General features: G+C 51.8%; 1 protein-coding gene across 3 annotated transcripts in view; it reads left to right on the top strand.

The window, feature by feature from the left end:
* Positions 1 to 18996, top strand: part of DRD2 (dopamine receptor D2) — a 67194-nt gene extending 48198 nt beyond the window's left edge. For 2 of the 3 annotated variants that reach the window (XM_039470923.2, XM_003923693.4), the window contains exons 2-8: positions 3689 to 4004; positions 10153 to 10262; positions 11305 to 11441; positions 12948 to 13138; positions 14090 to 14176; positions 15665 to 15992; positions 17585 to 18996. In XM_039470923.2, coding sequence (XP_039326857.1) covers positions 3720 to 4004; positions 10153 to 10262; positions 11305 to 11441; positions 12948 to 13138; positions 14090 to 14176; positions 15665 to 15992; positions 17585 to 17778 — 1332 coding nt within the window. In that variant the 5' untranslated portion in view covers positions 3689 to 3719 and the 3' untranslated portion in view covers positions 17779 to 18996. The remainder of the gene's footprint in view (positions 1 to 3688; positions 4005 to 10152; positions 10263 to 11304; positions 11442 to 12947; positions 13139 to 14089; positions 14177 to 15664; positions 15993 to 17584) is intronic. The other variant, XM_039470924.2, reaches the window with a different exon arrangement.
* The last annotated feature ends 8926 nt before the right edge of the window (positions 18997 to 27922 follow it).

The following is a 27922-nucleotide window of genomic DNA, read 5'->3' as shown; positions in this document are numbered from 1 at the left end:
GAAATTGATTTACTTATAGTTCTGGAGGCTGAGGAGTCCCAGATCAAGGTGACAGCAGGGCTGATTTCGCTTAAGGCCCCTCTCTGTGGCTAGCAGACGGCCGCCTTCTGGCTGCATCCCCACGTGGTCTCTTCTGTGCACACATCTCTGATGTCTCCGTTTATGTCCAAAGCTTCTCTTGCAAGGACTCCAGTCAGTTTGGGTTAGGGCCCACCCTAAGGGTCTCATTTTAACATAATCACCTCTTTAAAGGCCCTACATCCTAATACAGTTGCATTCTGAGGTACTGGGGGTTAGGTCGTCAACATATACATTTTGCGGGTTGGGGGAAGAGCGTAGTGCAGACTGTAACAGTACCCAACGTGCAACACCCATGGCACCCTCGGGGTGCCTACTTTTTCATCACTTGTTAATCTGGTACCTATGTCAGCAGGTATCTTTCAAGTGCAAAGGAGTTTTCTTACCAGTTGCACTAACAGAGCCTTTGATTCAGTTTAGCAAACATCTGTTGAATATGTACTGCCTGCAAACCAGTCAGGAGTTGGAAAATAATAAGATAGTATGGTTTTTATTTGTTCATTCCAAGAATTAGAGGAGGAATGAACCAGACAGATTGTAACTCTTGCAATGTCTACACCTCAGTGAAAAAAAGGAGACACTTAAGTGGGTGTCTCCTGCAGCACTGGGGTGTGTTACAGCTGCAGGACCTTGAGGAGGATGGGCAGTAGCTCAGGCAAGAGGACATGGGCAGATTCTAGGGCAGGAGGATTCTAGGCAAGGCTTGCTTTGAAGGGTGTATAGGGGCCGGGAAAGCAGGGAGAAGGGAAGTGAAGGGAAGAGTTTTCCAAATCCCTTTCTCATTTGTAAAGTGGGGGTAATAATTAGACAAGATCAGGCATGTTTCAGGTGGTATGGCCATAGACATAATAATTTAAAGCCACCCAGGGCTGGGCATGGTGGCTCATGCCTGTAATCCCAGCACTTTGGGAGGCTAAGGTGGGCGGATCATGAGGTCAAAAGATGGAGACCATTCTGGCCAACCTGGTGAAACTCTGTCTCTACTAAAAATACAAAAATTAGCTGGGCGTGGTGGTAGGCACCTGTAATCCCAGCTACTCCGGAGGCTGAGGCGGGAGAATCGCTTGAACCCAGGAGGTAGTGGTTGCAGTGAGCCAAGATTGCACCACTGCACTCCAACCCTGGTGAGAGAGCACGACTTCATCTCAAAAAAAAAAAAAAAAAAAAAAAAAAAAAAGCCTTCGAGGGTTGTTTTGAGGATACATGAGACAGTATATCCAAAAAACTTAGCAAACTATCAAACCCTTTCCAAGTATATGATGTAATCATTAGCAGCAGGGAGTGGGGGGAGGAGCAGAGCGCGATGATCAAGATGCGGGCAGTGAGTGTGCCTCACACGCCTCAGGCCCCTGACACTGCTTTGCACAGTGCTTTATGCCCAGCAGGTTCAATAGATGCTGATTGAGTAAATGAATGTCAGAAGCAGCCCCGGGCGTCTGATCAATGCCTACATGCAGGCCTTCCGCTGTGGGCTCCAAATGGGAAGAGAGCCCAGTTGGCTTTGCAGAATACAGCATCAATATGACATATGCTTCATTACCTTAGAACTGGAAGATTTGCTGTATGGTGGCATTCCATGTCACCCCACATGGAATTAGGCACTTTGCTTTCCCTCGAGGCTCCAGAGAGATGGTGGTGGGTGGGACAGGATCCATACTCTTCTGTTAAAGCTGGAACAGTGGGTGTGTCAGACAGGGATGAGAGTGTAGAGGTGGGGCAGACCCTTTTCCACCATCCCCTCTGACCCGCTGCAGGAGGTGCGTCCTGTTCATTGACTGGACATGCCAAATGGCATCGATTGGTGGTTTTTAATTTGGGGTAGAAAAGTACCTGGAAGTCATGGTCTTTTGTAAAGAACGCCTTGGAATGCTGATAAGTTTAATTCTATTGTGTAAAATCGAAAGACATTTGTTAGCTGAAAAGCCAACTATATCATCTGTGTATTATGTTTCAGTCAAGTTCATCAACTCCTGATGCCTCCCAAGTCTGCTCCTGAGCCCCTCTGGTCCCTTTCCTCCGTGAATATGCCATGCCAGCCTCCCAGAGCCCCAGGCAGAAATCCTAGTGTTATCCTCCACTCCTATCTCCCTGCGTGTCCCATACCCACTTTTGCCCTACACCTATCCAAGGACCAAAGATCATGAAATTGACTTCCAGTTTAGCTCCTGATTCTGAACAGGTCTCTCCATCCTCATTCCCACTTATCTTCATTCAGATGACCACAATCTCTTACCTGAATTACAGCCACAACTCACTCCCTTCTGAGCTCTCTTCTATACCATATATCTTTCTAGAACACCAGTCCAATAGGGTCATGCCTCTAGGCCCAACCTCTCAGAAACTCTCCAGCTGACAAGACCCAATCTGGCCTATATATGTCCCTGCAATTTAGTTTTCCTCAATGTTACTGTCATTCCCCACATTTTTGGCCAAACAGAATTGTTTGATGATCTGGGACCATGTCATATTGTTTGTCTCGAACATTCCCCCCAACCCTCTCATTTACCAGGCTAAGTCCTCCTTCTACCTCATCCCAGATGATACCTACTTCAGGAAATCTTTTCCTTTCCATGGAATGAGACACCCATTCCACAGGGCTCTCACTGCATGCATCCTGCCAAACCACATGATCTCTTGCCTGGACTCCTGCTACAGCCTCTCAGCTGGTGTCCCACTTCCACTCCGGGCCCTCCTCTCCATTCTCCACAATGCTGTCAGAATCATCTATTTGAAAGGCAAATCTGATCATGTGGTTCCTGCTGCCCCTAGGATCAAGTATAAACTCCTAGCCTGACTTTTAAGGCCCGCTATGATCTTGCCTATCGCAACCTCCCCAGACTCAACCCTTGCCAAGTCCCTCTGTGTCAGCTATCCTGACTCTCTTTCAGGTCCTCCCCCTGCTCTCTACCTCTGTGCTTTGCATATGCAATGCACGATTTCTAGTTTCCAATGTCTAGACCTTCCACGGACTCCCGATTCTTTATCTGGCTAATTCCTACATCTTTAGGTGTCCGTCTGTTGAACATCACTTCCTTTAGAAAGCCTTCCCTGAATACCTGAACTAGGTTATGTATTTCTCTCCCTGTTCCATTTCCCACTCCCTATCACCCGTAGATGTAGTTACTTGATTAACTGACTGTTTCTTCTAGAATGTGAGCTGCAGAACCACTTATATTTTGTTCCTGTCTGTACTTCTAGAACTATATAGAACAATGCTTAATAAATATTTATGGAATCAAGAATGAATGAATGCCCATTTCTGTTTCAATGACTGGAAGGTGGAAAGCCTAGTTAACTGAAGTGTGTGGTACATGTATCGTGCTTAAGAAGTGTTTGTTGAATGGACAAATGAATGATGGATCAGCTCTGTTCAAGCTCATCTTACTATACTTTTAAGAAAATCGTATTTGCTCGTTTGTCCTACCAGCTGTAAAAACTTGCTAACCGAGAGTGGCAGAAAGCCCAACACGTTAAGAAAATTCTTAGCTGTCAACTTTTAAATCCCGAGTTTGAGAATTTTTATTATTAGGTGCCAGGAGTTGGTCTTCTCCCTGGAGACCTCTGCAGGAGGCCCTCCCGCTGACACCCTGTGTCCATTTTTCCTGGCCAGAGCCTGGCCACCCAGTGGCTCCGCTGCCCCGATGGATCCACTGAATCTGTCCTGGTACGATGACGATCTGGAGAGGCAGAACTGGAGCCGACCCTTCAACGGGTCGGATGGGAAGGCGGACAGACCCCACTACAATTACTACGCCACTCTGCTCACCCTGCTCATCATCGTCATCGTCTTCGGCAACGTGCTGGTGTGCATGGCCGTGTCCCGCGAGAAGGCGCTGCAGACCACCACCAACTACCTGATCGTCAGCCTCGCAGTGGCCGACCTGCTCGTGGCCACACTGGTCATGCCCTGGGTTGTCTACCTGGAGGTAGGTGGGCCCTCCGCTTGCCCCAGCACTTTCTCCAGCACTGGAGCTTGGACGCTAGCCCCACACTGGCTTTTACCAATAAGTTGCCTGGTGCTTCCCCAGGTGGGTTCTTCCTTCACTCTGGGCTTACCTTTTCTCCTTATGAAATGAGTAGACTGTCTGGTGAATAATCACAATGACCATTTGTAAAGTGCTTACTAAGTACTGGGCCTCATGCTAAGAACTTTAAATATAGCATTTCCCTACATAATCCTCACAGCAGCTCATTATTGCCACCGTTTTGCAGATGATAAACCAGGTGATCAGAGAAGGTAAGTGACTGCCGCAGCATCACAGGCTGGCAAGTCCACGCTGGAAACCTGGCCTCAGAGTTAGTTCCTTAGATCATATTGGAATAGGAGTCACTGATGAGGATCCCCAAGGAGGGACATGTGTATGCTCCCAGACCCCTGAAACCTTCGTTCCCATCTCCCTACTTCAGGAATGGGGCTGCTGCTCTATGCTCTCCGTATCCCCTTTCCTGCCTGCAGCTTATCCTGGGGCCCTGTCCAGGTCCTCCAGGTAGAGGCTGCCGAGGACTGTGCTGTAGCCCTTGTGTTAGGAAGAACTGCGTAGTCACTCCTCGCTCAGCCCAGCTCTGTACCTCAAAATGGGGAGTAGGCACCATAGTCTAACCACTGTGCCTCGTGCATTGCTGACACAGACCCAGTGAATACTCTTGGTAACCCTGGGAGTCCATGCTACTCTTCTCTCTTCACAAAACAGGAAACAGGCCAGGTGTGGTGGCTCAATCCTGTAATCCCAGCACTTTGGGAAGTTGAGGAGGGCGGATCACGAGGTCAGGAGTTCGAGACCAGCCTGGCCAACATAGTGAAACCTCGTCTCTATTAAAAATACAAAAATTAGCTGGGTGTAGTGGCACGTGCCTGTAATTCCAGCTACTCAGGAGGCTGAGGCAGGAGAATTGCTTGAATCCAGGAGGCAGAGGTTGAAGTGAGCCAAGATGGCGCCACTGCACTCCAGACTGGGGACGGAGCAAGACTCCATCTCAAAAAAAAAAAAAAAAAAAAAAAAAAAAAAAAAAAAAAAAAGAAAAAAAAAAGAAAAGAAAAGGGAAAAAGAAACAGGCTTTGGAGAAGAAGTTGCCTTTCTTCACCCAGGTCACAAGGAGAAATCTCAAAGCAGGTATTCTTCTCCAGGGAGACACCTGCAGAGCCAGCAAGCAGATGTGGGGGCATCTAGGGGACATCAGTGGACACAAGCCTGGGTTTCTTTCTCTGCCTGGGTTTCTGGAGTGGCCTGTCCGGGGCTGAAGCAGCCTGGGAGTCTGGGTGCATGGGGAGCTGACCAGACATTTCGGAAAGTGCCAGTGCTCTGCCCACTGAACAATGACCTTCCTGTCCTGAGCAGGGGAGGAATTGACCACTGCCTCTGAGGCCATCCCTGCCCAAGGGAAGGGGTTGTTGAAAGAAAATATAAAAGCTTTGTAGGTTTAAACAGAGGCGACATCTAGAGGAGGAAGATCAGGCGAGGAGGTGCGGCTGGTGGAAAGTGAAGCACCTCCCTGCCCTGGGACCCCCAAGGACCTCCTGCTCTTACTGTTGTTACCGTCACCTGGCCCCAGGGGAGTTCTGATCCCTCACCCCTTGGCTTCCTTTACTAGAGCCAAGGCAGGCTGCAACTGCCAAAATGACCTGATTGGATATTAAGGAAGAATCAAAAGGAAACACAAATATAAAACAACATAAAAATATTTAGGTGACACGGGCCAGGAGTCCAGTTCCCCCTGGATCCCTGATGACGAGGGTCCCTAGCCTAGACTCTGTCCATGCCTCCTAATTTTTATGCTTGATTCCCTTCTTCTTCCCTCTTCCAAAGGAGGGTGTTAGATCTCACACCATAGGGAAAAATGGTAGAGCAAACAACCACTCTGTGCCTCAGTTTCCTTGTCTATAAAATGCAGATAATAATAGTATTGTACCTTATAGCATTGTTGAGGATCAAATGAGATAATGTATGAAAAGTGATTAGAATGCTGCGTGACTCACAGTGAGCACTGTGTAAATGTCAGCCATGACGATGATGATGAAGATAAAGATGACAATAGACATCCAGCACTGCTCCACAAAGAGAGGACTCTCTCCTTCCTCTTCACCCCTCCCCATGAAATAAAGATAAAGGAGAGAGTCTTCCCTCTGCTCGCCCCAGGCAAATAGGTACCCCCTTCCCAGAGGGAGGTGTGTTCTGCCCACGGCTCTGTGCATGATTTCTGTTGGCTTCCAGACCCCCTGTCCCTACCCGGACACGAGGGTAGGGACAAATCCATAGGGCTGTAGTGGATTCCCAGGAATCCGTAAGTCGTGCAAACAAATTCTTTATACATGCTTGTTCACCTTGTTTTAAAGGTGAAGCTGAGTGTGTCAGGGAAGGAGGGTTCGGAAGCCATTCTCACAGGGCAGAGCTCAGACTCCCCCACGGCATCTCATCAGGCTGAGCTGGACACTGAGCCCTGTTTAATGGGTGTTATCTCAGCTATTGGTTGTCCCTAGAGAACGTCCCAGGTGGCGTCTCAGCCCGCCCTGACGTCCTTACAACCACACACTGTCCCCTCTCTGAGACGTGCTTTTGTCTTCCAGGTGTTTCCCTCCTGTTCCATTTCCAGCAGTGCCAAAAGGCCCCCAATAACCTGCCATGCCAGCACCTGTGTGGCTTAGGACTAGGTGTGCATTATTATTTTGCTCAGTGTACATAAAGCACGCTGGTTCTGGAGTGAGAGGACCAGGTTCAACTCCCAGCTCCACTCCTTTTGATCCTGATGTCCCCATGTGCCATTCCACATAGGCGTCACAACCCTTTAGGGAGAGGCTTCCTGTGTGAGTTTATTTTCTAGATGAGAAGAGGAGATTGAGAAGGTGAACAAAGATGTCAGAGTTATTCATTCACTCGGTCAGCATTGACGGAGCACTTTGATGTCTTACCCCAATCCTTGTGCAACGAGCTGAGGCACTGGCCTGCGGGGGCTGCAGAGGCTGACAAGGCCCCTACAGGGCAGTCTGCTGCGGGTGACAGTAGCGCAGTCCCCATCGGAGAAGGTGTGGAGCATGCGGCCCAGCGCGGGGGTGTCAAGGAAGACTTTCAGGGAGAAGTGATGCTTTAGGAAAAATTATCCAGGAGAGGGAGGGACACGCTTGCATCCTCAGCAAAGCCACCCAGCAGGGAGAGCGAGTAGCTGGCTGGAGGTACGGAGGAGAGGTGGTCATGTCATGTGCCTCTGAGGCTTACTGTCTGCATCCTAAGACATGAGCATCAAGTGTTTGGAACAGGGCCTGACACATGGTAAGTCCTTAGTAGTATTATAGTTATTAGGGCTTAGCTGAGCCAGCTCAGGGCCTGTACTCCAGGTCTCAGCTTTCTGTGAGCAAGAGTATTAATGAATGATGCCTGGGGGATGAAGAAAAGAGCCCTGGGTTCAACTCGAGAACCTGGGGTCACTCCTTCCTCTGCTGCTAAATCACCAAGTGATCTTGCTTCGTGTTTTTCTCTGACCCTCCCTAGTTTTGTCTACCCTTTAAATAATCATCTTTCCTTTTCACACTTTATGCTTACCAAGCGCTTGTCACATAATTATCTCCTCTTTTGATAAGCTAGATGGTGCCTTCCAGGACAGCTTAGTAGAGAGCATGGGATGTGGTGCTTCGGATTCCAGCTTTGCTGCACACTTGGTGGCTGAGCGTGGCCAGGTTACACGGCCTCTCTGGGCTTCCGTTCCCTCACCTATGCATGGGGATGAGCAAGCCCTTCTCGTAAGAGTTCTAAGACCAATACATGAGATAAAGTGCAATGCACACAGTAAATGTCTATGGACAGTGGCCGCCAATGCATTTCCTTGAGTCTTTGAGTCAGCAGCCCTAACTACTCTCCGGGGCAGCTGCCCCTGGGAACACAGAGGAAATCTCTTTGTTCTTTTGGGCTCCAGATAGTCCAGTGCAAGAAGAGATTTAAGATGTCCATGAAGGCAGGTTCTGTGTCTGAACTGCTTACAACTGTGTCCAGGAGTCTAGGATTGAGCCTGGCACAGAGTAAGTTGCTCAATAAGTGTTTGTAGGAAAGAAGGAGGGCAGAGAGGAGGGAAAGAAAGGAGGAAAACCCTGATATCTCAACCTAGATCCCCAGGGACATGAAAGTGGTTCTCAAGTACCAGTCCTAGGAGGGGCTTCAAGATGGGATGTAAACCAGGTGGCGTTCCCTGCCCAGTGTTACCCTAAGGGTATACTCTGTTTATGCCAGGAAACTTTACGTGCCCTCCTGCCTCCACCCCCAAACTGGACATCCAGCTGTCAGCTCCTGCCCACCTGGTCAGCACAGCAGCATAGGGAGCCGGGAGAGGCTCTGGGAAGACATCGCCCCATGAGAGGCTTCCTGCATTCTGGGGCCAGCTGCTGTTTCTGCCACACAAGATGACAGCAGCTGCATTGCCCATCATTGAGCTTAAATGGCAGTGTTTGGTTGGATGCCTAGGAGCAGAACAGAGGGCAGTGATCAGAACAAGCAAGGTTATAATTAGCCCTGCCGCTGAGCTGCACAGTGACACGTAGTCTGCCCTACTCCGGGTGGTGGGAGGGGGCTTTCCAGCTCCTCTCTGCTCCTATTGGTAGACGCCAAAGGTGCCTCTCCCTGTCCTGACTCCATCCTCAGGGAATTGGGGCTGCTCCAAGCTTCCAGAGTGCTAGGGACAGCCTGCCCTGTGAATGTGTGCCTTTGTGTGAATGGGTGGTATGGGGTAATGTGTGTGTGTGTGCGTGTGTGTGCGTGTGTGTGTGTGTGCGTGTGTGTGTGTGCATGTGTGTGTTCCTGTGTGCATGTGCATGTGTGTATGAGAAACATGCTCCTGCCAGGAGCTAGACTTCTTATTTCCCTTCCTTCCAAGGATAGCTCATCACAGCAACCCCTCCCCAGCCCACTGGGGCGTTCCTGGAGCCCTAGCCCAGATCTGTCTTCTTTCATTCTCTGAGTATACGGAGCAGAAATTTCTTCTTCATTTCATTGAGAGTTTTCCTCTTCACCATTATTCTTAACAGATAATTTTGGGGCCCCAACTCTGCCAAGCACTGGGCTAACCACTGAAGGGCTTGCCTGGCTTGCTCAGAGCCCGGGCTAGCGCAGGACCAGGAACTGAGCCCACAGGCCTTGAGGAAATCACTGCACTTTTTGGAGGCTCGGTTTCCTCATTCTCAGTTTCCTCATGGGCATTCTAAAGTTTTACCTGGAATCTAATTTACAAAGGTATAGCTGAGTGAGAACACAAGGAGGCCAGTGGCATTGGGAAGAGTTTATAGTGATGTACAATATCCCTAGAAACCAGAGGCTTGGCCTGCCATGTGGGGTGCAGGGGGAAGCAGCAGGCTTGGGTCAGGAGGCAGAAGCTTGGTGAGGGAAAGCCCAGGCTACAGCCCTGTTGAGGCTCCCACAGGAAACGCAAGGCAGGGCAGACTAAGCAACCTAGGGTCGGTGAGTCGCAATCATCCTGGCAGGCTTTGGGCTGCAAGTGATCGCTCGTTGTCTCTCTGGTACCTGGGATAATTTGAGACAGAGGAAATATTGGCTCAGTGAGTGTGAGTTAGAGAAACAGGGTGGCTGGCTTGCATTTCAGAGGCATCCTTCCAAGTCAGTCATTTTCTGTCTTCAGGAATTAACTAGCTCTGGGATGGGAAGTCTCTCTCTGGGTCTGTGAGGCTCCCAAGTGCCAGAATATCAGGAACAGAGTACACAGAAAAATATAGTCAATATAGTTGTCTCTGTGATGAATGGATGCCAAATACCCAATACAGAATCTAAAAAAACACACGGGGATAAAAAAGGTTACACAGATTAAGGTTCAAAGTTGAGGCCCTCCGTATAAGCCGGCTGTCTTTCCTCTAGCACAGTAATTAGCATTAAGTGGCCTTATGTATCCGGGAGAAGAAAACCCAGGGGCGAGGGCCTCAGACACCCATGGGCATCGCCCCACCCCCATACCCCACCTGGATGTTTGCAAGACTTGCAGCTGCCTCCTGAGCCCGCAGCCTTATTGGCTCCAGGAGGACCAGGATACAGGACCTAAGCTAATCTCCTCCTCCTGCTGTCCATCCATTACGTTGCCTGTCCCCAGGTGGTGGGCGAGTGGAAATTCAGCAGGATTCACTGTGACATCTTCGTCACTCTGGACGTCATGATGTGCACGGCGAGCATCCTGAACTTGTGTGCCATCAGCATCGACAGGTGAGCCCAGCCAGGGTGGGAGAGGTGGCCCTGGCCACTCACCATTCCGGATGCCCCAGCTCTTCTCAAAGTCAGGCTGTGTCTGGGGTCTGTGATGCTGGGCAGCTATCTGTGTGCATATGGGTCCATCTGTTTGTGTGTGTGGGTGTGCATGTGTGTATGTTTAGCTAGGAGAGTATATGCTCCTTAAGAGAAACCATCTATAGACAGTGATGCTGCCAAGCATACTCAGACAGTGACCAGCAGAAAATGGAAAGTTTGTGATTCTGATGGAAGCCTTAGCTCTATCACATCTTACTCATGTGACCTTGGGCAGATCATGGGCATTCTCAGAGCTCCCAGTTTCATTTTCTAGAAACCTACAATGATGACATCTACCCCCTGGAGCTGAAGTATCTGGTTATGCATTTTATGTCCAGAATGGAGCACACAGCCAAGGATGCCAGGCCATGTACACCTTGCTAAGCTGCATCCTTGGAGTCTTTCAATAATTTGCACAGATATGACCCTACCTCCCTCACAGCATTCTTGGAAGATGAAATAAGTTAATGAATGAGAAGTGCTGAGTAAAGAAATATGATGAAGGATTTTAAACAATTGCCATTGTTATTTTCTGCTAACTGGGGCTTAAACCTTGCTCTGAGGAGCCTGGCTACCAATTTATCAACAAACACTTCCCCCTTCATGGGCTCAGCATGGTTCAGTGGGTACAGTTTCAAAGCTGCAGAGATCCAGGCCATGGTCCTTCAAAGAGCCTGAAATCCAAGTGGGGCTGGTTAGAATAGTAGATTGAGCCAAGAGTAAACAATAGCTCACCAGTCATGAAGTGTTTGGGCTTTGCCAACTGTCTCACCATGAGAGTGCTGCAGACAGGAGGGAGGGGTGAGTAAGCATATCAGGCAAGCTTCATAGACATGGGTCAACTGTTTAGCCCCAAGGATTGAGTTGCCTCTGGTGTGTGCATATTGTGTGGAGTGAGGGTCCCTATGCCTGACCTCAGGGGATTCAGGGTCCCCAGATTCAGGGTCCCTCGCCCTTGCAGGTACACAGCTGTGGCCATGCCCATGCTGTACAATACGCGCTACAGCTCCAAGCGCCGGGTCACCGTCATGATCGCCATCGTCTGGGTCCTGTCCTTCACCATCTCCTGCCCGCTCCTCTTCGGACTCAATAACACAGGTACGTCCTGCTTTTGTTTGTCTGAGACTTAGCTGGCCCTGGGGCCCCTCTCCTTTGAGGGGCCCTGAGGGAGCTGCGTCCCTGGCACAGATCCGGGTGGAGGCCCAATAGGGACCTATCGCCATCCTGGACTGAGACCAGGCTGCGTGTCCTGGGCCAAGCCCAACTCAAGAGTCGTTCTAGGTTGACAGAGAGAAAACAGTGGCCTGAGATATGATGGAGTTGGATGAGGATTGAGGATAACGGTTCAGGGGGATGTCTGGCAATTTTCAACTTTGGTTATTAAGTTGAGGCAAGACATGCTTCACAAACTGTGTGTGTGTGTATATGCACATGCACATGGGATAGGGGAGGCTCCTGTGCTTCTGTCTGCCCATGACAATGGTGTTTTTGTAATGAAGCTGCAGCCTTCAGGGCCCACTAAACCCAGGCCAGGCCCGAGCCACCTGGAGCAGGAAAGCTAGAAACGAGTAGAAGGTGAGCTGACCACATGCCCATTTCTGTGGGAGGCAGAGTCAGGAGTGTCTCAGACAGAGGGAACACAAAGCCCCTACCAGCGTGGAACTTCCGCTGATCAGAGACAAGAGCAATTGCAAGTGTGCACCTCGAGAGATCCTAACAACGCAGGGTACAGTGAAGCCTTGAAAATGTGTGGTGCAACATCTACTATAAGCATCACAGGAATTCTAAGTGGGAATAGCATTTAGATTCCCACTCAGATTAATGTGAGAAGGCCCTGAGATAGAGGACAGGCATCTGGTAGACCTGGAAGGGCATGCAAACATGTGAAACACATAGGAACAAAGTGAGTTCAACAAACAGAGCCAAGTTATCTTCCTGCAAAAATTAATAGGTGGCAGACCTCTCCCAGTACACAGGTCAGATTAAAATGATGGTTTATTCTTTTAAAAGTTTTCTTGTGTCATTCCTTCTGGATACTCCAGCTTTAAAATTGTTATGCCTAGACATGGCAAAACTAATGACCAAGTAATGAGGGACTAGTAATGAAAAGACCTGGGAGTAGCCCACCATCATAGCTTAGCTTTTTTCTCATAATCATGTTTTTAATACTCTGGTTTCTGTTGTGCATTTATGTATATCTAATATGACCAAGGCTGGGCATGGTGGTTCACGCCTGTAATCCCAGCAATTTGGGAGGCTGAGGCGGGTGGATCCCCTGAGATCAGGAGTTCAAGACCCGCCTGGCCAACACGGAGAAACTCCATTTCTTCTAAAAATACAAAATTAACCAGGCATGGTGGTGCACACCTGTAATTCCAGCTACTTGGGAGGCTGAGGCAGGAGAATCACTTGAACCCAGGAGGCGGAGTTTGTGGTGAAAAAAAAAATAAAGAAAAACTGACCAGGAAGCCTTAAACATCTAGTCACAGTCGTATTCTCTGTAAAATCGCTACTCGTTCCTGGAAGGGCATAAATGTGCTCTTGTGGAATTGTGGTCCAGTAGGCCCACTGACTTCCTGCCCACCTGGGCTCTCCCTCCCGCAGACCAGAATGAGTGCATCATCGCCAACCCGGCCTTCGTGGTCTACTCCTCTATCGTCTCCTTCTACGTGCCCTTCATCGTCACCCTGCTGGTCTACATCAAGATCTACATTGTCCTCCGCAGACGCCGCAAGCGAGTCAACACCAAGCGCAGCAGCCGAGCTTTCAGGGCCCACCTGAGGGCCCCACTAAAGGTCTCAAGACCCCTGCCCCCTACTCCAAGTGTCCCCGCCTAACCATTACCAAGAGGGCTCATCCTATGCTCGGGTGGGAACTTGGGATGCCTCAGCAAGGGTTAGGTCCAGGCTAAAAGAGCTCCCAGCAGCAGGGCAAGGGCAGATCGTGAAGGTGGGGACCTCAGTGGAGCGCCTTAAGTCTCCAGGAGAGGGAGGCGGGGTCCATGGCGCTCAACAACAGGGAGAAGTCTTTGCTTGGAGATCTTTGTGACTGAAGGTGGCAACTCTTGCTTGGTACCTGCCTGGGCTCCTCTCTTCCTCTCTTCTGGGTTCCCTGTCTCCTTGCAGCTCCCTCTGACTCCTCCATCCTCTTTCGTTTACCTTCCGTACTCTCTGTCCTCCCTTCCAGGCACACATCCCTCCTCCTGACTTCCTCGCCACTAAGTCTCTCCTTTGCTCCTCTTTCGTTTTCCCCCGATCTTGCGAATCCTCCCCTTCACTCAGTCCTTCCTGAGGAAGACAGTGTGTGGGTATGGAAGGAACAAGAGCTCTTGGATTAGACATATCAGGTTCAGATCCTGTCACTGCCACTTTTTCGCTGAGTGACCTTAGGCAAGTTGCTTAACTTCTCTGAGCCTGTCTTCTCATCTGTTAAATGGGAATCAAAATACCAACCTCACAGGGTGGTCTTGAGGATTCCATGTGAGAAGGGATGTGAGTGTGCCTGAAACAGTGCCAGGCCCTTAGCAGGTGTTCCTTAAAAATCAGGGTCCTGTGTCCCTCATCCTACCCACCACTTCCTGTCTCATTCCAGCCTTCCCTCTTACCCCAGCTGCCTCCTCTGGCCCCCATCCTCCTGATGTCTGAGCCCTTCTGCCCAGTCTGAGTTCCATGGACTGCTGCACTTTGGGTTTCTGCCTCCTCCATCCCCACCACCTTGTGTGACCCATGTGCTGGCTCACTCCACAGGGCAACTGCACTCACCCCGAGGACATGAAACTCTGCACCGTTATCATGAAGTCTAATGGGAGTTTCCCAGTGAACAGGCGGAGAGTGGTAAGTGCTCAGGCCAGGGACCCAGAGCCAGGTCTTTCTGCCCACTGGCCATGGTTCTGAGACCTCAGAAGCTGGCCAATGGGAGAAGCACCCAAGAAACCCCCACATTGCCTCAGCTGAGGGCAGACTCATGATGCACACACACCTCTAAGCAGGCATGGAGTGAGACACCTCGATTCTGCAAGGCATGGATGTGTACAAGAAAATGGTTGGCTGTACCAACAAAATAAAAATGATAATAATGGCTATTCCCATTTCTCAAACATCTACCATATCCCTATTATCTCATCAAATCCTCACCACGACCCTGGGAGGTAAGTCTTTTTGATCGAACCAATCTTCAGTTTACAGAAGAGGAAACAGGCTCAGAGAGATTAGGCGACTCACCCAAGTCTCAAGGGTTGGTGACACTCAGCCCAGACCTTAGACTTTGAACTCCACACCTGTGTTCTTTCCACTGACATGAGCTGCTTTATGGACAGGCAGGTTCGGGTGAAGGACGGAGCAGAGCAGCTTTGGTTTCTGATGGTGGAGCACTCTGTGTCCATAGAGCCTTCAGGTGCAGAAGCCCAGCAGACCCCAGCCTCTGCCAGGTGGTAGCTATACCAGGATGCAGGCAGCAGGCGTTTCATCACCCAGGGGAATGGAGAACAGGGCCAGAGAACCCACAGAGGGCCACTTACAAAATCCAGGTCAGGCATCTTGCCTTCATCTGCACTGCAAGGGCAGAACCCTAAGAAGCTGTTTATGCTGCAGGTGCCAAAACAGAGACTCAGGGTCAGGGCCAAGGCAGCAACCCAGTTATGCCACCTGGGGACATAGCGAGGCTGCACTTCAGAAGCTCAGAATAACACCTCCAAGGCCTCAAACAGGAGAACCTACAGAAGAACCCAGGACGCCATGAGTAGATTCATGCCAGGGCCCTCTCAGTCACCCCAGCAGGAAAGATGTGGGGCCTCAGGGGTCAGCCCTTTGGGACCTGGATCAGTCTATCCAGGAGAATATGGAGGCCATGTGTGTATGCAGGTGCAGATATCCATGAAGCAGGAGCACTGGGCCCCTTGTTTGATCCTGGTAGGGAGAACAGGGGTGGGTGCCCTCTTTGCAGTCTGAACATGAGTTTCTGGAGGCAGGGCGGAACATCATCAGCTCTTTACCCCAGCAGCCACTGTGGCACCTGGCACTTTGCTGACAGTAAGTGTTGCTCAGGCCATGAGAGACAAGTCCCTGGTACTTAGTCCCAGCAGAATAGAGGTGGAGTATTGAGGCTGCATGATGATTGCCATGGGGAATAGGACAGAGACAATTCTGCAGGGCCTGCCGTGGGTCCTGGGTCCCATGTCTCAGTGACATTCTTGCCTCACTTGCAGGGTGACCCTGTGGTGTTTGCAAGAGTCTTCAGAGGGGAAAGGGAGGGGCCTGTGAGATGGGTGGCTGATGCCTGGGAACTGGCGTGGCTTTACCCAGAGCCCTCTGCCTCTGGTGCAGGAGGCTGCCCGGCGAGCCCAGGAGCTGGAGATGGAGATGCTCTCTAGCACCAGCCCACCCGAGAGGACCCGGTACAGCCCCATCCCGCCCAGCCACCACCAGCTGACTCTCCCCGACCCGTCCCACCACGGTCTCCACAGCACTACTGACAGCCCCGCCAAACCAGAGAAGAACGGGCATGCCAGAAACCACCCCAGGATTGCCAAGTTCTTTGAGATCCAGACCATGCCCAATGGCAAAACCCGGACCTCCCTCAAGACCATAAGCCGTAGGAAGCTCTCCCAGCAGAAGGAGAAGAAAGCCACTCAGATGCTCGCCATCGTTCTTGGTGAGTCGGCCCTGGCTGCTGGCCACAGCTCGGTCTGCGAAAGATCCCATTCCTTACCACATCCTTCCTAACCGTGGCTGCAGGGTCACGGGGCTAGCCTTTCCTCAGGCACAGGCCCAGCCCATTGACGTACAGACAGCTCTATTAGGTAGATTCTGTAACTGTGCTCACTTTACAGATGGCAAACGGAGGTTTAGAGTGGTCATATAACCTGACCAAGAGGACCCATGGTTTGAACTCAGGCAGTCTGACTCCAGAGTCTGGGAACTTGACCAGTCTATTATGCTGCCACCAGAACCTCATGTGCCTGTGTGTCCAGGAAAGTCATTTTCTCTCTCCAGTCTCCCCATCTGTAGAGTAGCTTACTTCTCAGGGTTGTTGTGACGATCAGTTGGTGAAAGCATTTTCTAAACTGCAAATTGCTCTGCATATGTAAGTGTCATCATTATGTTTTTATTATTATTGCTCTTGTTGAGGAACTGGGAAATTCAGTCCACTTGCACTCAAGTAAGACTCCATGGGACCAGGGCTGTGAAAAATAAAAGGGATGTTGAGGGGTGGTCCCCAATCTAAATGAAAAGCGGCCCTGTCCACAATAGAAGTCCATGTAGTAAAAAGGGCTGACTAATATGGGTGGCTGGGAGAAGGAGGGACACCTGTGACTCTGTCTTCCAGGTAGCACCTGAATCCCCTTTGACTGCCTGATGACCCTGGAGCATGAGTGGGGCAGCTGTTACCTCCTTTCTTTTATGAATGAGAGCACTTGGTCCCATGGGACCACTCATCATCCTGGGACCGGGATGTGGTAGCCTAGGATTGGAGCCAGACAGTCCATAGGGGCTTGGCTCTGTGGCCCCACTCTTCCCAGACACCACTCAGTCTCCAAGATGTCTACATGAAACATAGGGCATTCCATGTACACACTGCTTCCAGGCTGAATGTCACGCCTGCACAAGAGGTCCTGGAAAAAGTACACCTGAGTTAGGTGAGCAGAGCAGGTAGGTGGCCAGCCTGGGTGAGAAGGCATGGTTCAAGGCAGGGACTAGCAAGGGTGTACCCGCCAAGACTGAGGAAATTGAGGGAAGGCTGGAGCAAGAGCCTGGCCATTTGGGGACCTGGATAGACTGGAGTTCAGCTTTCAGCTTTGCTGCTCAAGAGTCCGTGGCCTTGGGTAGATTGCAGAGCCACTATGAGCCTTTATCTTACGTAACTCCTGAGGATGCTGTGAGAACTAAGTGGCATGGGTCTATAGCCCTCCTAGATGACCTGGCAGTAGAGTAGATATTTCCATTTCTACTGGCTGACCTGGGTCAGAATGGTCACTTTTTGGATTTATTTTTAAACCAGGAACCCTTTCCTAAGAGGTGGGAAAAGGATGAATGAGGAAAGTGAGGCTGAGGGAGCTGAAGGGATCCTTCACTGCAAATGAGTGTGAGAAGCGGGTTTAGGGTCCAAGACCTGGACTCCTCCCGCAGTGCTCCTGTGGCTACAGCCCACTGTCTTGGCACACGAGCCAGGGCACACTGAGTGTGGGTGTTCTCAGCCGTGCTCCTCGGTCCTGGGTCCCAGCCTGACCGTGCCCTCTCCCCCAGGCGTGTTCATCATCTGCTGGCTGCCCTTCTTCATCACACACATCCTGAACATACACTGTGACTGCAACATCCCGCCTGTCCTGTACAGCGCCTTCACGTGGCTGGGCTACGTCAACAGCGCCGTGAACCCCATCATCTACACCACCTTCAACATTGAGTTCCGCAAGGCCTTCCTGAAGATCCTCCACTGCTGACTCTGCTGCCTACCCGCACAGCAGCCTGCTTCCCGCCTCCCTGCCCAGGCCGGCCGGCCTCACCCCTGTGAACCGCGGGCAGGAAGGCCCAGGTGGATCAGCCTCCTCTTCACTTTGGCAGGTCCTGCAGTGTTCGCTTGGCTCCGTGCCCCTCACTGCCCGCACACCCTCACTCTGCCAGGGCAGTGCTAGTGAGCTGGGCATGGTACCAGCCCTGGGGCTGGACCCCCCAGCTCAGGGGCAGCTCACAGAGTCCCCCCTCTCACCTCCAGGCCCCTATCCTTGGCACCAAAGATGTAGCCGCCTTCCTTGACCTTCCTCTGGGGCTCTGGGGTTGCTGGGGCCAGAGTCAGGGCCCAGAGGCTGAGTTTTCTCTGTTTGTGGGGCTTGACCTGGAGCAGGCGGTGGGGAGAGATGGACAGTTCACACCCTGCAAGGCCCACAGGAGGGAAGCAAGCTCTCTTGCCGAGGAGCCAGGCTGCTTCAGTCCTGGGAGACCTGTGTAAATACCAGACTGCAGGATGGTCCCCAGAGATTCCCAAGCCAAAATCCTCAGCTCCCTCTTGCACCCTGATGGGGACCTCTACTTCCCAGGTGGGTCCTGACCCGCCTCACCCTGTGATAGCTCCCCAAGTGGTTTCCACCTGCTCTGAGAAGAGGAACCCTCATCTTGAAGGGCCCAGGAGGGTCTGTGGGGAGAGGAACTCCTTGCCCTAGCCCACCCTGCCACCTTCGGACGGCCCTGTGATGCATTTCTTCTCACAGCACATGCTGGCCAGCCTGGGGTCTGGCGGGGAGATCAGACCTTGGAACTCTATCTGGGCCTGGCCTGGGAGATATCAAAGGTTCTTTGAGGGGCTGCCTCCGCCACAGTCTGATGCAAAACCACTTTCCTTTTCATTCCTTCTGGCCTTTTCTCTCTCCTGTTTCCCTTCCCTTCCACTGCCTCTGCCTTAGAGGAGCCCATGGCTAAGAGGCTGCTGAAAACCATTTGGCCTTGCCTGGCCCTGCCCTGAGGGAGGAGGGGAAGCCACAGCTTGGGAGAGCCCCTGGGCCCCAGACTCTGTAACATCACTATCCATGCACCAAACTAATAAAACTTTGACAAGAGTCACCTTCCAGGACCCCCGGGTAGAAAGGAGCAGCGCCACCTCCATTCTTGGCATTCTAGGGTAGCGAGACCCCTGTGTCTGCAGGGTCTAACCCAAGGAAGCCAGGTTACCACCACTGCTCACCTCCCCCTGCTTCCACTGAAGGATCCATCCTTTGCCCTCTCACCCACCGGGGTAGAGAAGGCTCTGTGGAAAAGGTGGCCTTGGAAGCGCTGGCATTGTCTGTGTCTGCGTGTGTCCCTTGCCCTGTCTTCTGTCGCATGTCAGGATCGCCTTTCTCTGGGGCAGGCTGGGGGAAACAGGGAACGCCCTGACCGCCGCGGCCTGGACAGTTCTCCCTGCTCTCAGCCTTCAGGCCAGTCCCTGGCTCCAAGCCTTCTGGGCCACAGCTTGGCACTGCCCTGACAACAGAAACTTTGCTTTCTACAAATGAAGCGTAAATCCACCCAGTGAGGGAGGAATATTCTTACCACCTTGAGAATAACCGTGGTGATGACAAACAAGGGGCTGGCACCCACGGGCTCAGGCTCTGGGGAGCTGTCAGGGCGTAATTTGCATGCTAAATACAGTATTTTTAGCACCAAAGTTTGGAGCACTTAACTTGCCCTGAACAGTTAATTATGGACTTTGATCTCCCAAACCTAAAGGTAGCGCTGAGCCCTGGGAGAGGCTCCTGTTTCCAAGAGCACCCTAATTCTGGAAGGTGGGCAAAACAGGCCCCTAGTCTAACTTAGGGGGACCAATGGCCCAGTGACTACCTTCTGGGGAAGGCATCAGGTCTCCAAGAGGGATAGAAGCTCCAGGAGCCCAGCCCATCCCCATTGCACACATACCATGCTCAAAGTCTGTGAAAGATCTTGACCTGAGTGGACACTTAAAAGCATAACCCACGATTAGGAATCTTACGAGGGTATACAGGCTTATCAGCTGTGAGGACTGGAAGAGATGACAAAGGGAAACAGAGGAAAGAAGAAGGAAGGGAGGGAGGGAGAGAGGGAGGGAAGCAAGACCCAGAGCAGAGTGAGAAGAGCATTGACAGGGAGCAGAGGGGAAGAGGGCAGGGCAGGGGCGGGAGGCGGGGCAGGGGAAAGTTGCCCACAGTTGTCACGAGGCTTCACGTCTTTCTACCAGACAGCAGATTGACAGCTAGAGTGGGCAGGGGGAGGGTTGGGATCCACCCTCTCCCCCCCTCAGCACTTCAGGGGCAAAGAAATGGGAGGAGTAGGACCTGACACGACACGGGAACACAAGGTGGAAGGGGGTGGCCCAGGCTCTGACTCTCTCCAGAGAGGCCCTGACGATGGTCCCTTGCTCTTGACGACAGGGTGGAAAAGAAGCCTCGTTTTCTCTCCTCTCTGCCTTTCCCTGGGTTTCTATCTGTGCCTGTGTCGCTCTGTAGACTGCCTTTTAATCAAAGGATCATCCATTTGCCTTTACAGCAGGTAGAGTCTGCACCCCTGCCCCCTACCCTTCCCTCCTAGAGCACAGCCCAGGATTACCACCTAAGGGCCAGGCATAGCTGGGCACTTTGCACATGTCATCTTAGATGGGAACTGAAATCACAGAGTCACAAAGGAGCAGACCCAGAGGTGGCTGCAAGTCTTTGAGGCTTCAGGCCCTTGTTGTTCCTTCTGGGTGCTGGAGGACTCTCAGGTGGCCCTGGGCTGGGGAAAGGTCCTGGGAATGAGCAGGTGAGTTGTCCAGCAGATTAAGAAATTGCATTGTTTCATCCACCTATCTGCTGTCTTCCTCAGGGAATAGTTATTGAGCAACTCTTGTGCTCCAGGGCCTGGCTGAGGTGCTGGGATTAAAACAGTCAAGAATGGTCACAAGCCCTGCCTTCGTGAGTTCCTTCTAGTCGGATTACAACAATCTGAGTGTTGTGATCAACAATTTTCCCCAAAAGCAGAGCCCGGGGAGGGCAGACACAGCACAGGGCAGCACTGCGCACCTCCAGGCACCGTTCTCCTAGATGACGTGTGACGCGGCAGCCCTGGTGTGCCTTGGCCTTGAACAATTAGGTAGGGCACCAGTGGGGACAGGAAGGCTGACAGCATGGACCACTCCTTCCTGCGTGGCTGGGGCAGGAGGCTTGAAGGAAGCAGCTGCAGATCCCGCTCTCCAGGTGGTCTCAGCACAGGCATAGCCAATTGCCTGCAACTAGAAACACTGAAGCCTGGCCTGTCCTGTGGGTATTTCCAGCCTCCCCTCCCATCTGGAATCTCTTCCCAAAACATCCCTGTCCTCAGGAACTGCATAGCTACTTTTATCTGGTGGCCCAGTCCTCTCTGTGCCCCACTGGCTCACTGCCCTCCTGGACCCCAGGACCTGAGCTGAGTCTGCAACTTTAGTTTCCATCTGCGCAGGGCCCTCTCTGCAAGCTTTGCCCTCCGTGATGGCATGTTCTTCTCCTAACCCCCCTGAAGTGAGGGGCATTCTTTTTTATTTTATTTTATTTTATTTTATTTTTCTTTATTGCATTTTAGGTTTTGGGGTACATGTGAAGAACATGCAAGATTGTTGCATAGGTACACACATGGCAGTGTGGTTTTCTGTCTTCTGTCCCCTAGCCTGTATCTGTCATTTCTCCTCATGCTATCTCTTCCCACTTCCCCACCCCCCCATCCCTCCCCCATTTCCCCCCAACGGACCCCAGTGTGTAGTGCTTGAGGGGCATTCTTATTGTCTCCACTTAGAGAAGAGAAGCCTCTAATACAGAAAGGGTGGCTTACCTTTCAGGCTAGATCTTCTGACTCTACATCTTAGATTGTCCATTCCAGCCCAACCTCCTGACCAGTCTGAGTGCAGTTGAAAGAGGCTAGGATGATCAGATTTTTTTTTTCTTTTTAAAGAGAAAGAATTCCTGTTTGGGACTGGATCTGTAGGGTCACAGCCTGGGGTGCATGTAAACAGAACTTAGGCTACTCCAGCAAGCAAGTGGGTAGGTAGTGGGGGGAGAGCAGGGGATGCAGTTATTAGTGGGGCTTCGGGAGTGAGAGGGCCGGTCTGGGCATCTGTGTGCTGCAGGGTCCTCTCCTGCCAACCAGGTGATCCTGGCTCTGCTACACTAGGTTCTAGGGGTACAGGGAAGCAGGAAGCTGGTGCGGGGAGAACAGAGCATCTTTGGAGTGGGGAGACCTACCCTTGCTTTGTGGGGTTAGAGGGGAAGTGGGAGGGGGGTACCTGGTAGAAATAGCTTCCTGCTTCCTCTCCCATCACAGTTCCGCTACTTGGCAAATAAGGCCTCACTGGAGCAGAGACCCAGAGAGGTGCCAGGAGAGGGAATGGCAACGAGGGCATGTGGACATGCCCAAGGAGGGCAGTTGGGCACCTTTTAGTCCCAGCCGGAGCCAGGGACAACCCCAAGTTCATAGGAAGTGCTGCATGGCTGCTACACTTGCATGTGGCTTTCTCCCATATTCACACCTGGCTTTGAGCCCCAGAGCTGCATGTGAGGCCAGAGAGAGGGGGCCACCTCCCTGGCACCCCATGGTCAGGGGGAGTCAGAGCTGCACAGGAAGTGAAGGATGGCTATCAGAAAGTGGGGAGGTGGTACAATTCCAGGAATGGGAGGGGAAGGGCCTGGAGCTGGGCACTATGCAGAGACAAAGCTGGGCTGTCCACACCACAATTTTCCTGATCAGGTCCAACTTCGTACATGTTGTCCTGTTGCCCTCAGGAGTGTGTAAGTTGTGAGGAGACACATTTGGGGATCAGGGTCTGTGCTGCATCCAGGGCAGGGGAAAGCATGGGAGGGGCAAGAGAGGCAGGACACTGTCCTATAAGAGACAACTCCCATTGTTGGTTTCTTCCCAGAGCTGATGCCACAGACCTGACCCAGGCTCTGGGTAGAGCAGGCATGACCAGCTAGTGGGGCTGGCCCTTTCCCTATAACTGACCTGACCCATAGGTGTGTCCCAGGGGTTCCCAGTGTCTCAGCCCACACCAAGGCACTGAAGGAGAGTCTCCCTTTCCTTTCCTGAATGCACTGGCAAAGGAAAATGGGCAGAAGCTTCCAAGAGCCTCCTCGCCAGAAGGCTCCCAAAGGATGGGCTGTCTATGCCTTATTGCAAGAAAAGCATTCCTTTGATTTAGGGGGAGCTACATGAAACAAATGTGTTGAGGGCTTATTAACCGCCTTGCCCTCTGACTGGCAGGACATCAGATTTAATTCTTACAATGAACCAGAAATAAGCATTATTGCTGCTAGATGATACCATCAAGCTAAGATAATTTTAGGTCTGCCTGCCTGGGTCCACTAGATCCAGCCATCCAGTTTCCCTCCCTGACCTCAGCCCAGCCTGGTTTCTACCCTTTGTCCCTTACATTACCGTACACCCAAAACCCCCTGCTGCCTTTAGTCTGATTCAATGAGCAGGGAGAAAGTACCCTCTGCACCCAGACGCCAGGGCACTAAGAGGACTGGACAGTACACAGAAACAAGCAGGGCATGGTGATGTGGCATACAATGAGCAAGGAAGGTGGACCTGAGAGCAGCTCTGTCGACCTCACTGCACTGGGCATTGTCACATAATGACCTTGGGGAAGGAGTGGTCACCTCCAGGGGGGCAAGCAGAGAAGTCTTCATGGGCAGGGACAGGCAAGTTGGACCTGGAAGGACCCCAGCAGACACTGGTGGGAGAAGGGGGCTCAGCATTAGCAGGAAGAGGGGACTGGGGCTGTTGGGTGCTGCAGCAAGGCTTGCTGGGTTTCAGAGTGGACTGGAGCCCCAACTCCCTGGAGGCCCTCACCTGTTGGTGAGATGTGTGTTATAGGTAAGTGCAGGGCCATCAGGGAAGGAATGGTCCTGAACACAGGCTCATCCCAGAGCTGCCATCTGCGTGTTCAGGGAGTCCTGGGGCTCCCTCCTTCCCCTCCTCCCTGCCACAGGCCCAGAGCTCTGCATCCTCCCCTCCTCAGCCCTGCGGCTTGTCATTCTCTCCCTGGGGCTCAGTCCCCCCAGGTTGGCTTTGGAGAGGGACATGGTCTCCCCAGTCTCCTCATTTCCTATAGGCCTTTTACAGCCCTGATGAGATTTTTGCTGATCCCTGCAATCCCACCTCCCTTCTAGACAGATGCGGTAGCCCGTTTGGGCCTCTGCCCTACACTTTGCTGTAGAGACAGCTTGCCAAGCCTCCCTGCTCCTTTAGGATTCCCGGCTTCATAATTGGAGGGTTCCACCAACAGCTTCCATTTCCAGCACAAGAAGGCATCCAGGTGGAACAATCTGGGCTATCTGTGTCTCTGGCTAGGGGGTGCCATCTCTCAGAATCCAGTAATGTCCTCCTTGTGGTGGGCTGGATTGGTTCAAGCAGAGTTTAGGATGGGAAAGGAAGCTGTCACATGGGTAAAGGGTAATGAGGGGGTTACCTGAGCAACATTGGTGAGAAAGGACAGGAGCAGAAAGCTGGAAGACGAGAGAAGTGACGGTGAGTGCCAATGGGTGCTGGAGATATGTGTGATCTAAGTGCATCCCTGAGATAACAAATCTGTTATAAATACAGATGCTGCAGCCCAGAAAGTCTGGGTGAAGTCCACAGCTAGCAAAGGGCAGAATTGGGATGCCAACCCGGGTGTGCCTGGCTCTGAAGCCCCTAGGGCAGGATCCCCATTTCCCACCACTGTCCCCCATTTCCTCATTCTGTGCACAGCTGAAGAGGTCTTTAGGATGCATGGCATGTTCTGATTGCATCCTCCTTCTGCTGGGAAACCGATTACAGCTCCCAACTGCCCCCCATCCTGCATGGGAGCTCCAAATCAAAATGGACGTTAAGGTCTCCCACAGAATACACACCTCCCTGACCTGCGCCTGGATAGCACTGTCCCTCCATCAGCTGGTCACTGTCTGCTCCCATAGTAGCTGTGTCTCTTTCACATTAACCAGCCAGTCCTCTCCCCTTCAGTCCAGTCCAGGCTTTGCTCCTCTTCTGCTCTGTCCTTGTCCTCTCAACATCCACATCTCCCAGAAAGCCCTCACCCCCGATCAACCCCTCGCCACACGGCAACCACCTGGAGGAGGCGAGACAGGTATAGACTTTGCTAGCTACCCACATTTAGTTTACTGAAATAAAAAAACTTGATTCCTTGGTCACACTAGCCACATTTCAAGTGCTCAGCAGCACCTGTGGCTGGCGGCTATCCTACTGAGCAGTGCGGATGTAGATTTCCATCCTCCTGGTGCTGGTCCAGAATGGCTCCTAGTTAGGAGTTTGGATACCTTCAACTGAAATGGGATATAAAGGGTGAAGTCAGGCTTGCGGAGGGAGAAGAGAATGCTCAGTTTCAGACACTCTAGTTTTAGGAGTCTACGGGACCTCCAAGTGGAGATGCCCAGTAAGAAATTGGGGAGCTCTTATCTCCCAATCCCCAGTGTCCCCTAAATAGGGCTTCAACTTCAACTAGAGATCCTCTCCTTGGGAATTTCAAGGGCCTCATTCAAACCCAATTTTAAACATTCCTAGGGAAGCCCTAGAAGGTAGCTGCGTTGGAATGGGACTCAAGGTGGATACTGAGTGTATTTGTGTGTGTGTCTGTGTCTGGCTAGAAGTGGTTTGAGAGGGCAGAAGAGGATGCTGATAGGCAATTTGGGACCATGTTGGCCAGGGCTGGCCTGAAGTCACCACTCCTGTTCTCTCTTAGAGGAAGGACATGGAGGAATCTCCTTCAGACTCAGGATCACCAGGGCTGGAATGATTCCCGGACACAGTCTGTCCACTTCTCCATGGCATCTCTGTCAGCCACTGAACACTAGGTACAAAAGGATCACCTGCCTTTTCTAACTCCTTTTTTCAAGGCTTTTTCTCAGTTCTCAGCTCTTTCCAGCAGGATCAGCCAGCCACTCTTCTCCTCCTTTGGTTCCCTCGCGATCACTCCCACTGATGGATCTGAGCTCCGCTGGCTGGGAGAATGTAGCCCCAGACCCTTCTCTGGCTCTCGTAGAATCCTAGATTTAGAGTTAGACTCAGATTTCAGAGTGGAAGGAGAAACAAACAGCCCTGTGCCTCCTCTGCTTCCCTCCTGCTCTCGCATGTTCTGGGAAAGATAGAACTCCTAGAGGCTTCTTTAACTACAAGTTTGCCTAAGGCTTAGTCTCAGTGAGCCTGAAGACATTGAGCTGGGCAGCTAGCAGGGAGTAGGAGGATGGAACAGTCAGCTGAGTGGCCCCTGCCTCCGGTCCCCAGGAATCCAAATGGGAGAGAAAAAGACCTCTGAACACCCAGGCTGCTGGCTATTGACTGCAAGATTTTGCTAAAAAGGGGGCGAGAGAAACCATGGGATGATCCAGTGCCTCTCAGCTCTGGGTACTCTTTAGATTCATCTGGGAATTGTCAGTGGTGCTTACAGCAGGATCCCACTCTGGAGGTTCTGGTTTAATTGGTTGAGGGTAGGGCCAGGTGTTGGTACATTTTAAAAGCCCCTTGTTCAGGAGATTCTAATGTGCAAGTTTAGTTTATAGCCCTGGCTCTAGGACACACCCTAGATTCCTGGGCTCACATCTGGCTTTCCATGGTGGCTATAAGCTATGGCAAGGTGGTGGTGAAGGACCCAGGGTCCAACAGGCTGGAGCAATGGTCCAGAGGCCAAGTGACAGAGGACACAAAGCTGCTAGCTCTGCTGAAAGGGACTTGTTAATTCAGCAGGACTGCACATGGGCAAAAGATTTCCTCTGCCCCACCTCTCTCACCCCATGTTGATGCCAGGCTGCTGGCCACATGCCCAGCCTGGAGTGCCCAGCCCAGGAGAATGACATATAGAGGCAGGCCTGCCAATCAGCTTGGCTCAGAGCTGGCCAATAGTTGGGACAGATGATTCCTTTTTTTTTTGACAATTGCAAAACATCCTTGAGTGGGAAGGGCTGCTTCTACTGCACTGTCCAGCAGTGTGGGGAGGTAGAAGGAGCAGGTTAGGACCCCAGGACACTCATCCTGTCCCCACTTCCTCCCAATTGTGGCTGTTCTCCTGGAAGCTGAGCTATAGGGCTCTGGTCACATAAAGTTAGTGTGAACAGCTCTAGCCACAACCAGCAGGACAGGACAGGACAGGTGATAGGTGCCTGGGTGTGGTCACAAAAATGAGCCCTGCAAGCCCCATACTGAGTCCAAATAGCCCACCCCTCACCATCAACACCCCCCACCTCCAACTCCCTCTGCTGCCCCTGCCTCCTGCCTTTATGTGAACTCACACACACATAAGCACACACACATACCTTACATTAGACAAATTGCATACACACACAAGGACACCATACTAACACTATTGGCCTCTATATGCAACTTGGCTCCACAGGTCAATCCATCTCTAAACAGGAAACTCAGAGCCACAGTTTTCTTGATTTCAGAGTTTGAAACCTGGCCATAAAACCGGACACGATAAAGGGTTGCGCTGGACCAGGGACCTCACATCTCCATAGGGTGACTTATCCACGGTTGAAGTGCACCCTTTCTATACCCCCAAGAGGTCATGTGGGAGACCCAGGCATTGGGACCCGGGGCACTGGAAAGATATGGTCAGTGTGGCAACAGGTGGCTGGCTAGGACTTTAAATAGAGAGCAGAAACCTCCTTTGAACTTTTAGCTTCTGCCCCTTGGGCAAAGCACGTGCGTCTGGCTCTCCTGCCCCAGCCTGAGGTAAAGAGCCAAGAACACAAGGCAAGAGATGGGAGAATCTCACTTCCCTCACCGCTGTGCCTCCCTCCATCTTCAGAAGGGGGTTCTGCTAGGATGAAAGGGCCCCTGTGAACTCAGAGGCAGGTAGCAAAAGATGCTAGGTGTCTTGGACTGGAGAGGAAATTCATTTGGGGGGGATTGTGTCCCCCTAAAGGAGGAGGAGGAGGCCTGGGGTCTGTTGGAAGTGACTTGGAGGGTGTGTTGAAGGCAGCTCTCCAAGCCAGGGCCCATTCTTCAGCTACGGCCACAGTGATCCCCTCCCCACGCCTCCGTCACCCAGGTCCCTTTCTCCTCTCAATGTCGAAGGGGCAGGTGAAGAGCACAGAAGGGGAAGACGCCCTGCCAGAAGCCCAGTTGCACTTCCAT

Source organism: Saimiri boliviensis, chromosome 6, assembly GCF_048565385.1.
Source record: "Saimiri boliviensis isolate mSaiBol1 chromosome 6, mSaiBol1.pri, whole genome shotgun sequence".
Lineage (NCBI taxonomy): Eukaryota > Metazoa > Chordata > Mammalia > Primates > Cebidae > Saimiri > Saimiri boliviensis.
The sequence above is the reverse complement of the archived record's forward strand: the minus strand, read 5'-3'. Positions and strand labels throughout refer to the sequence as shown.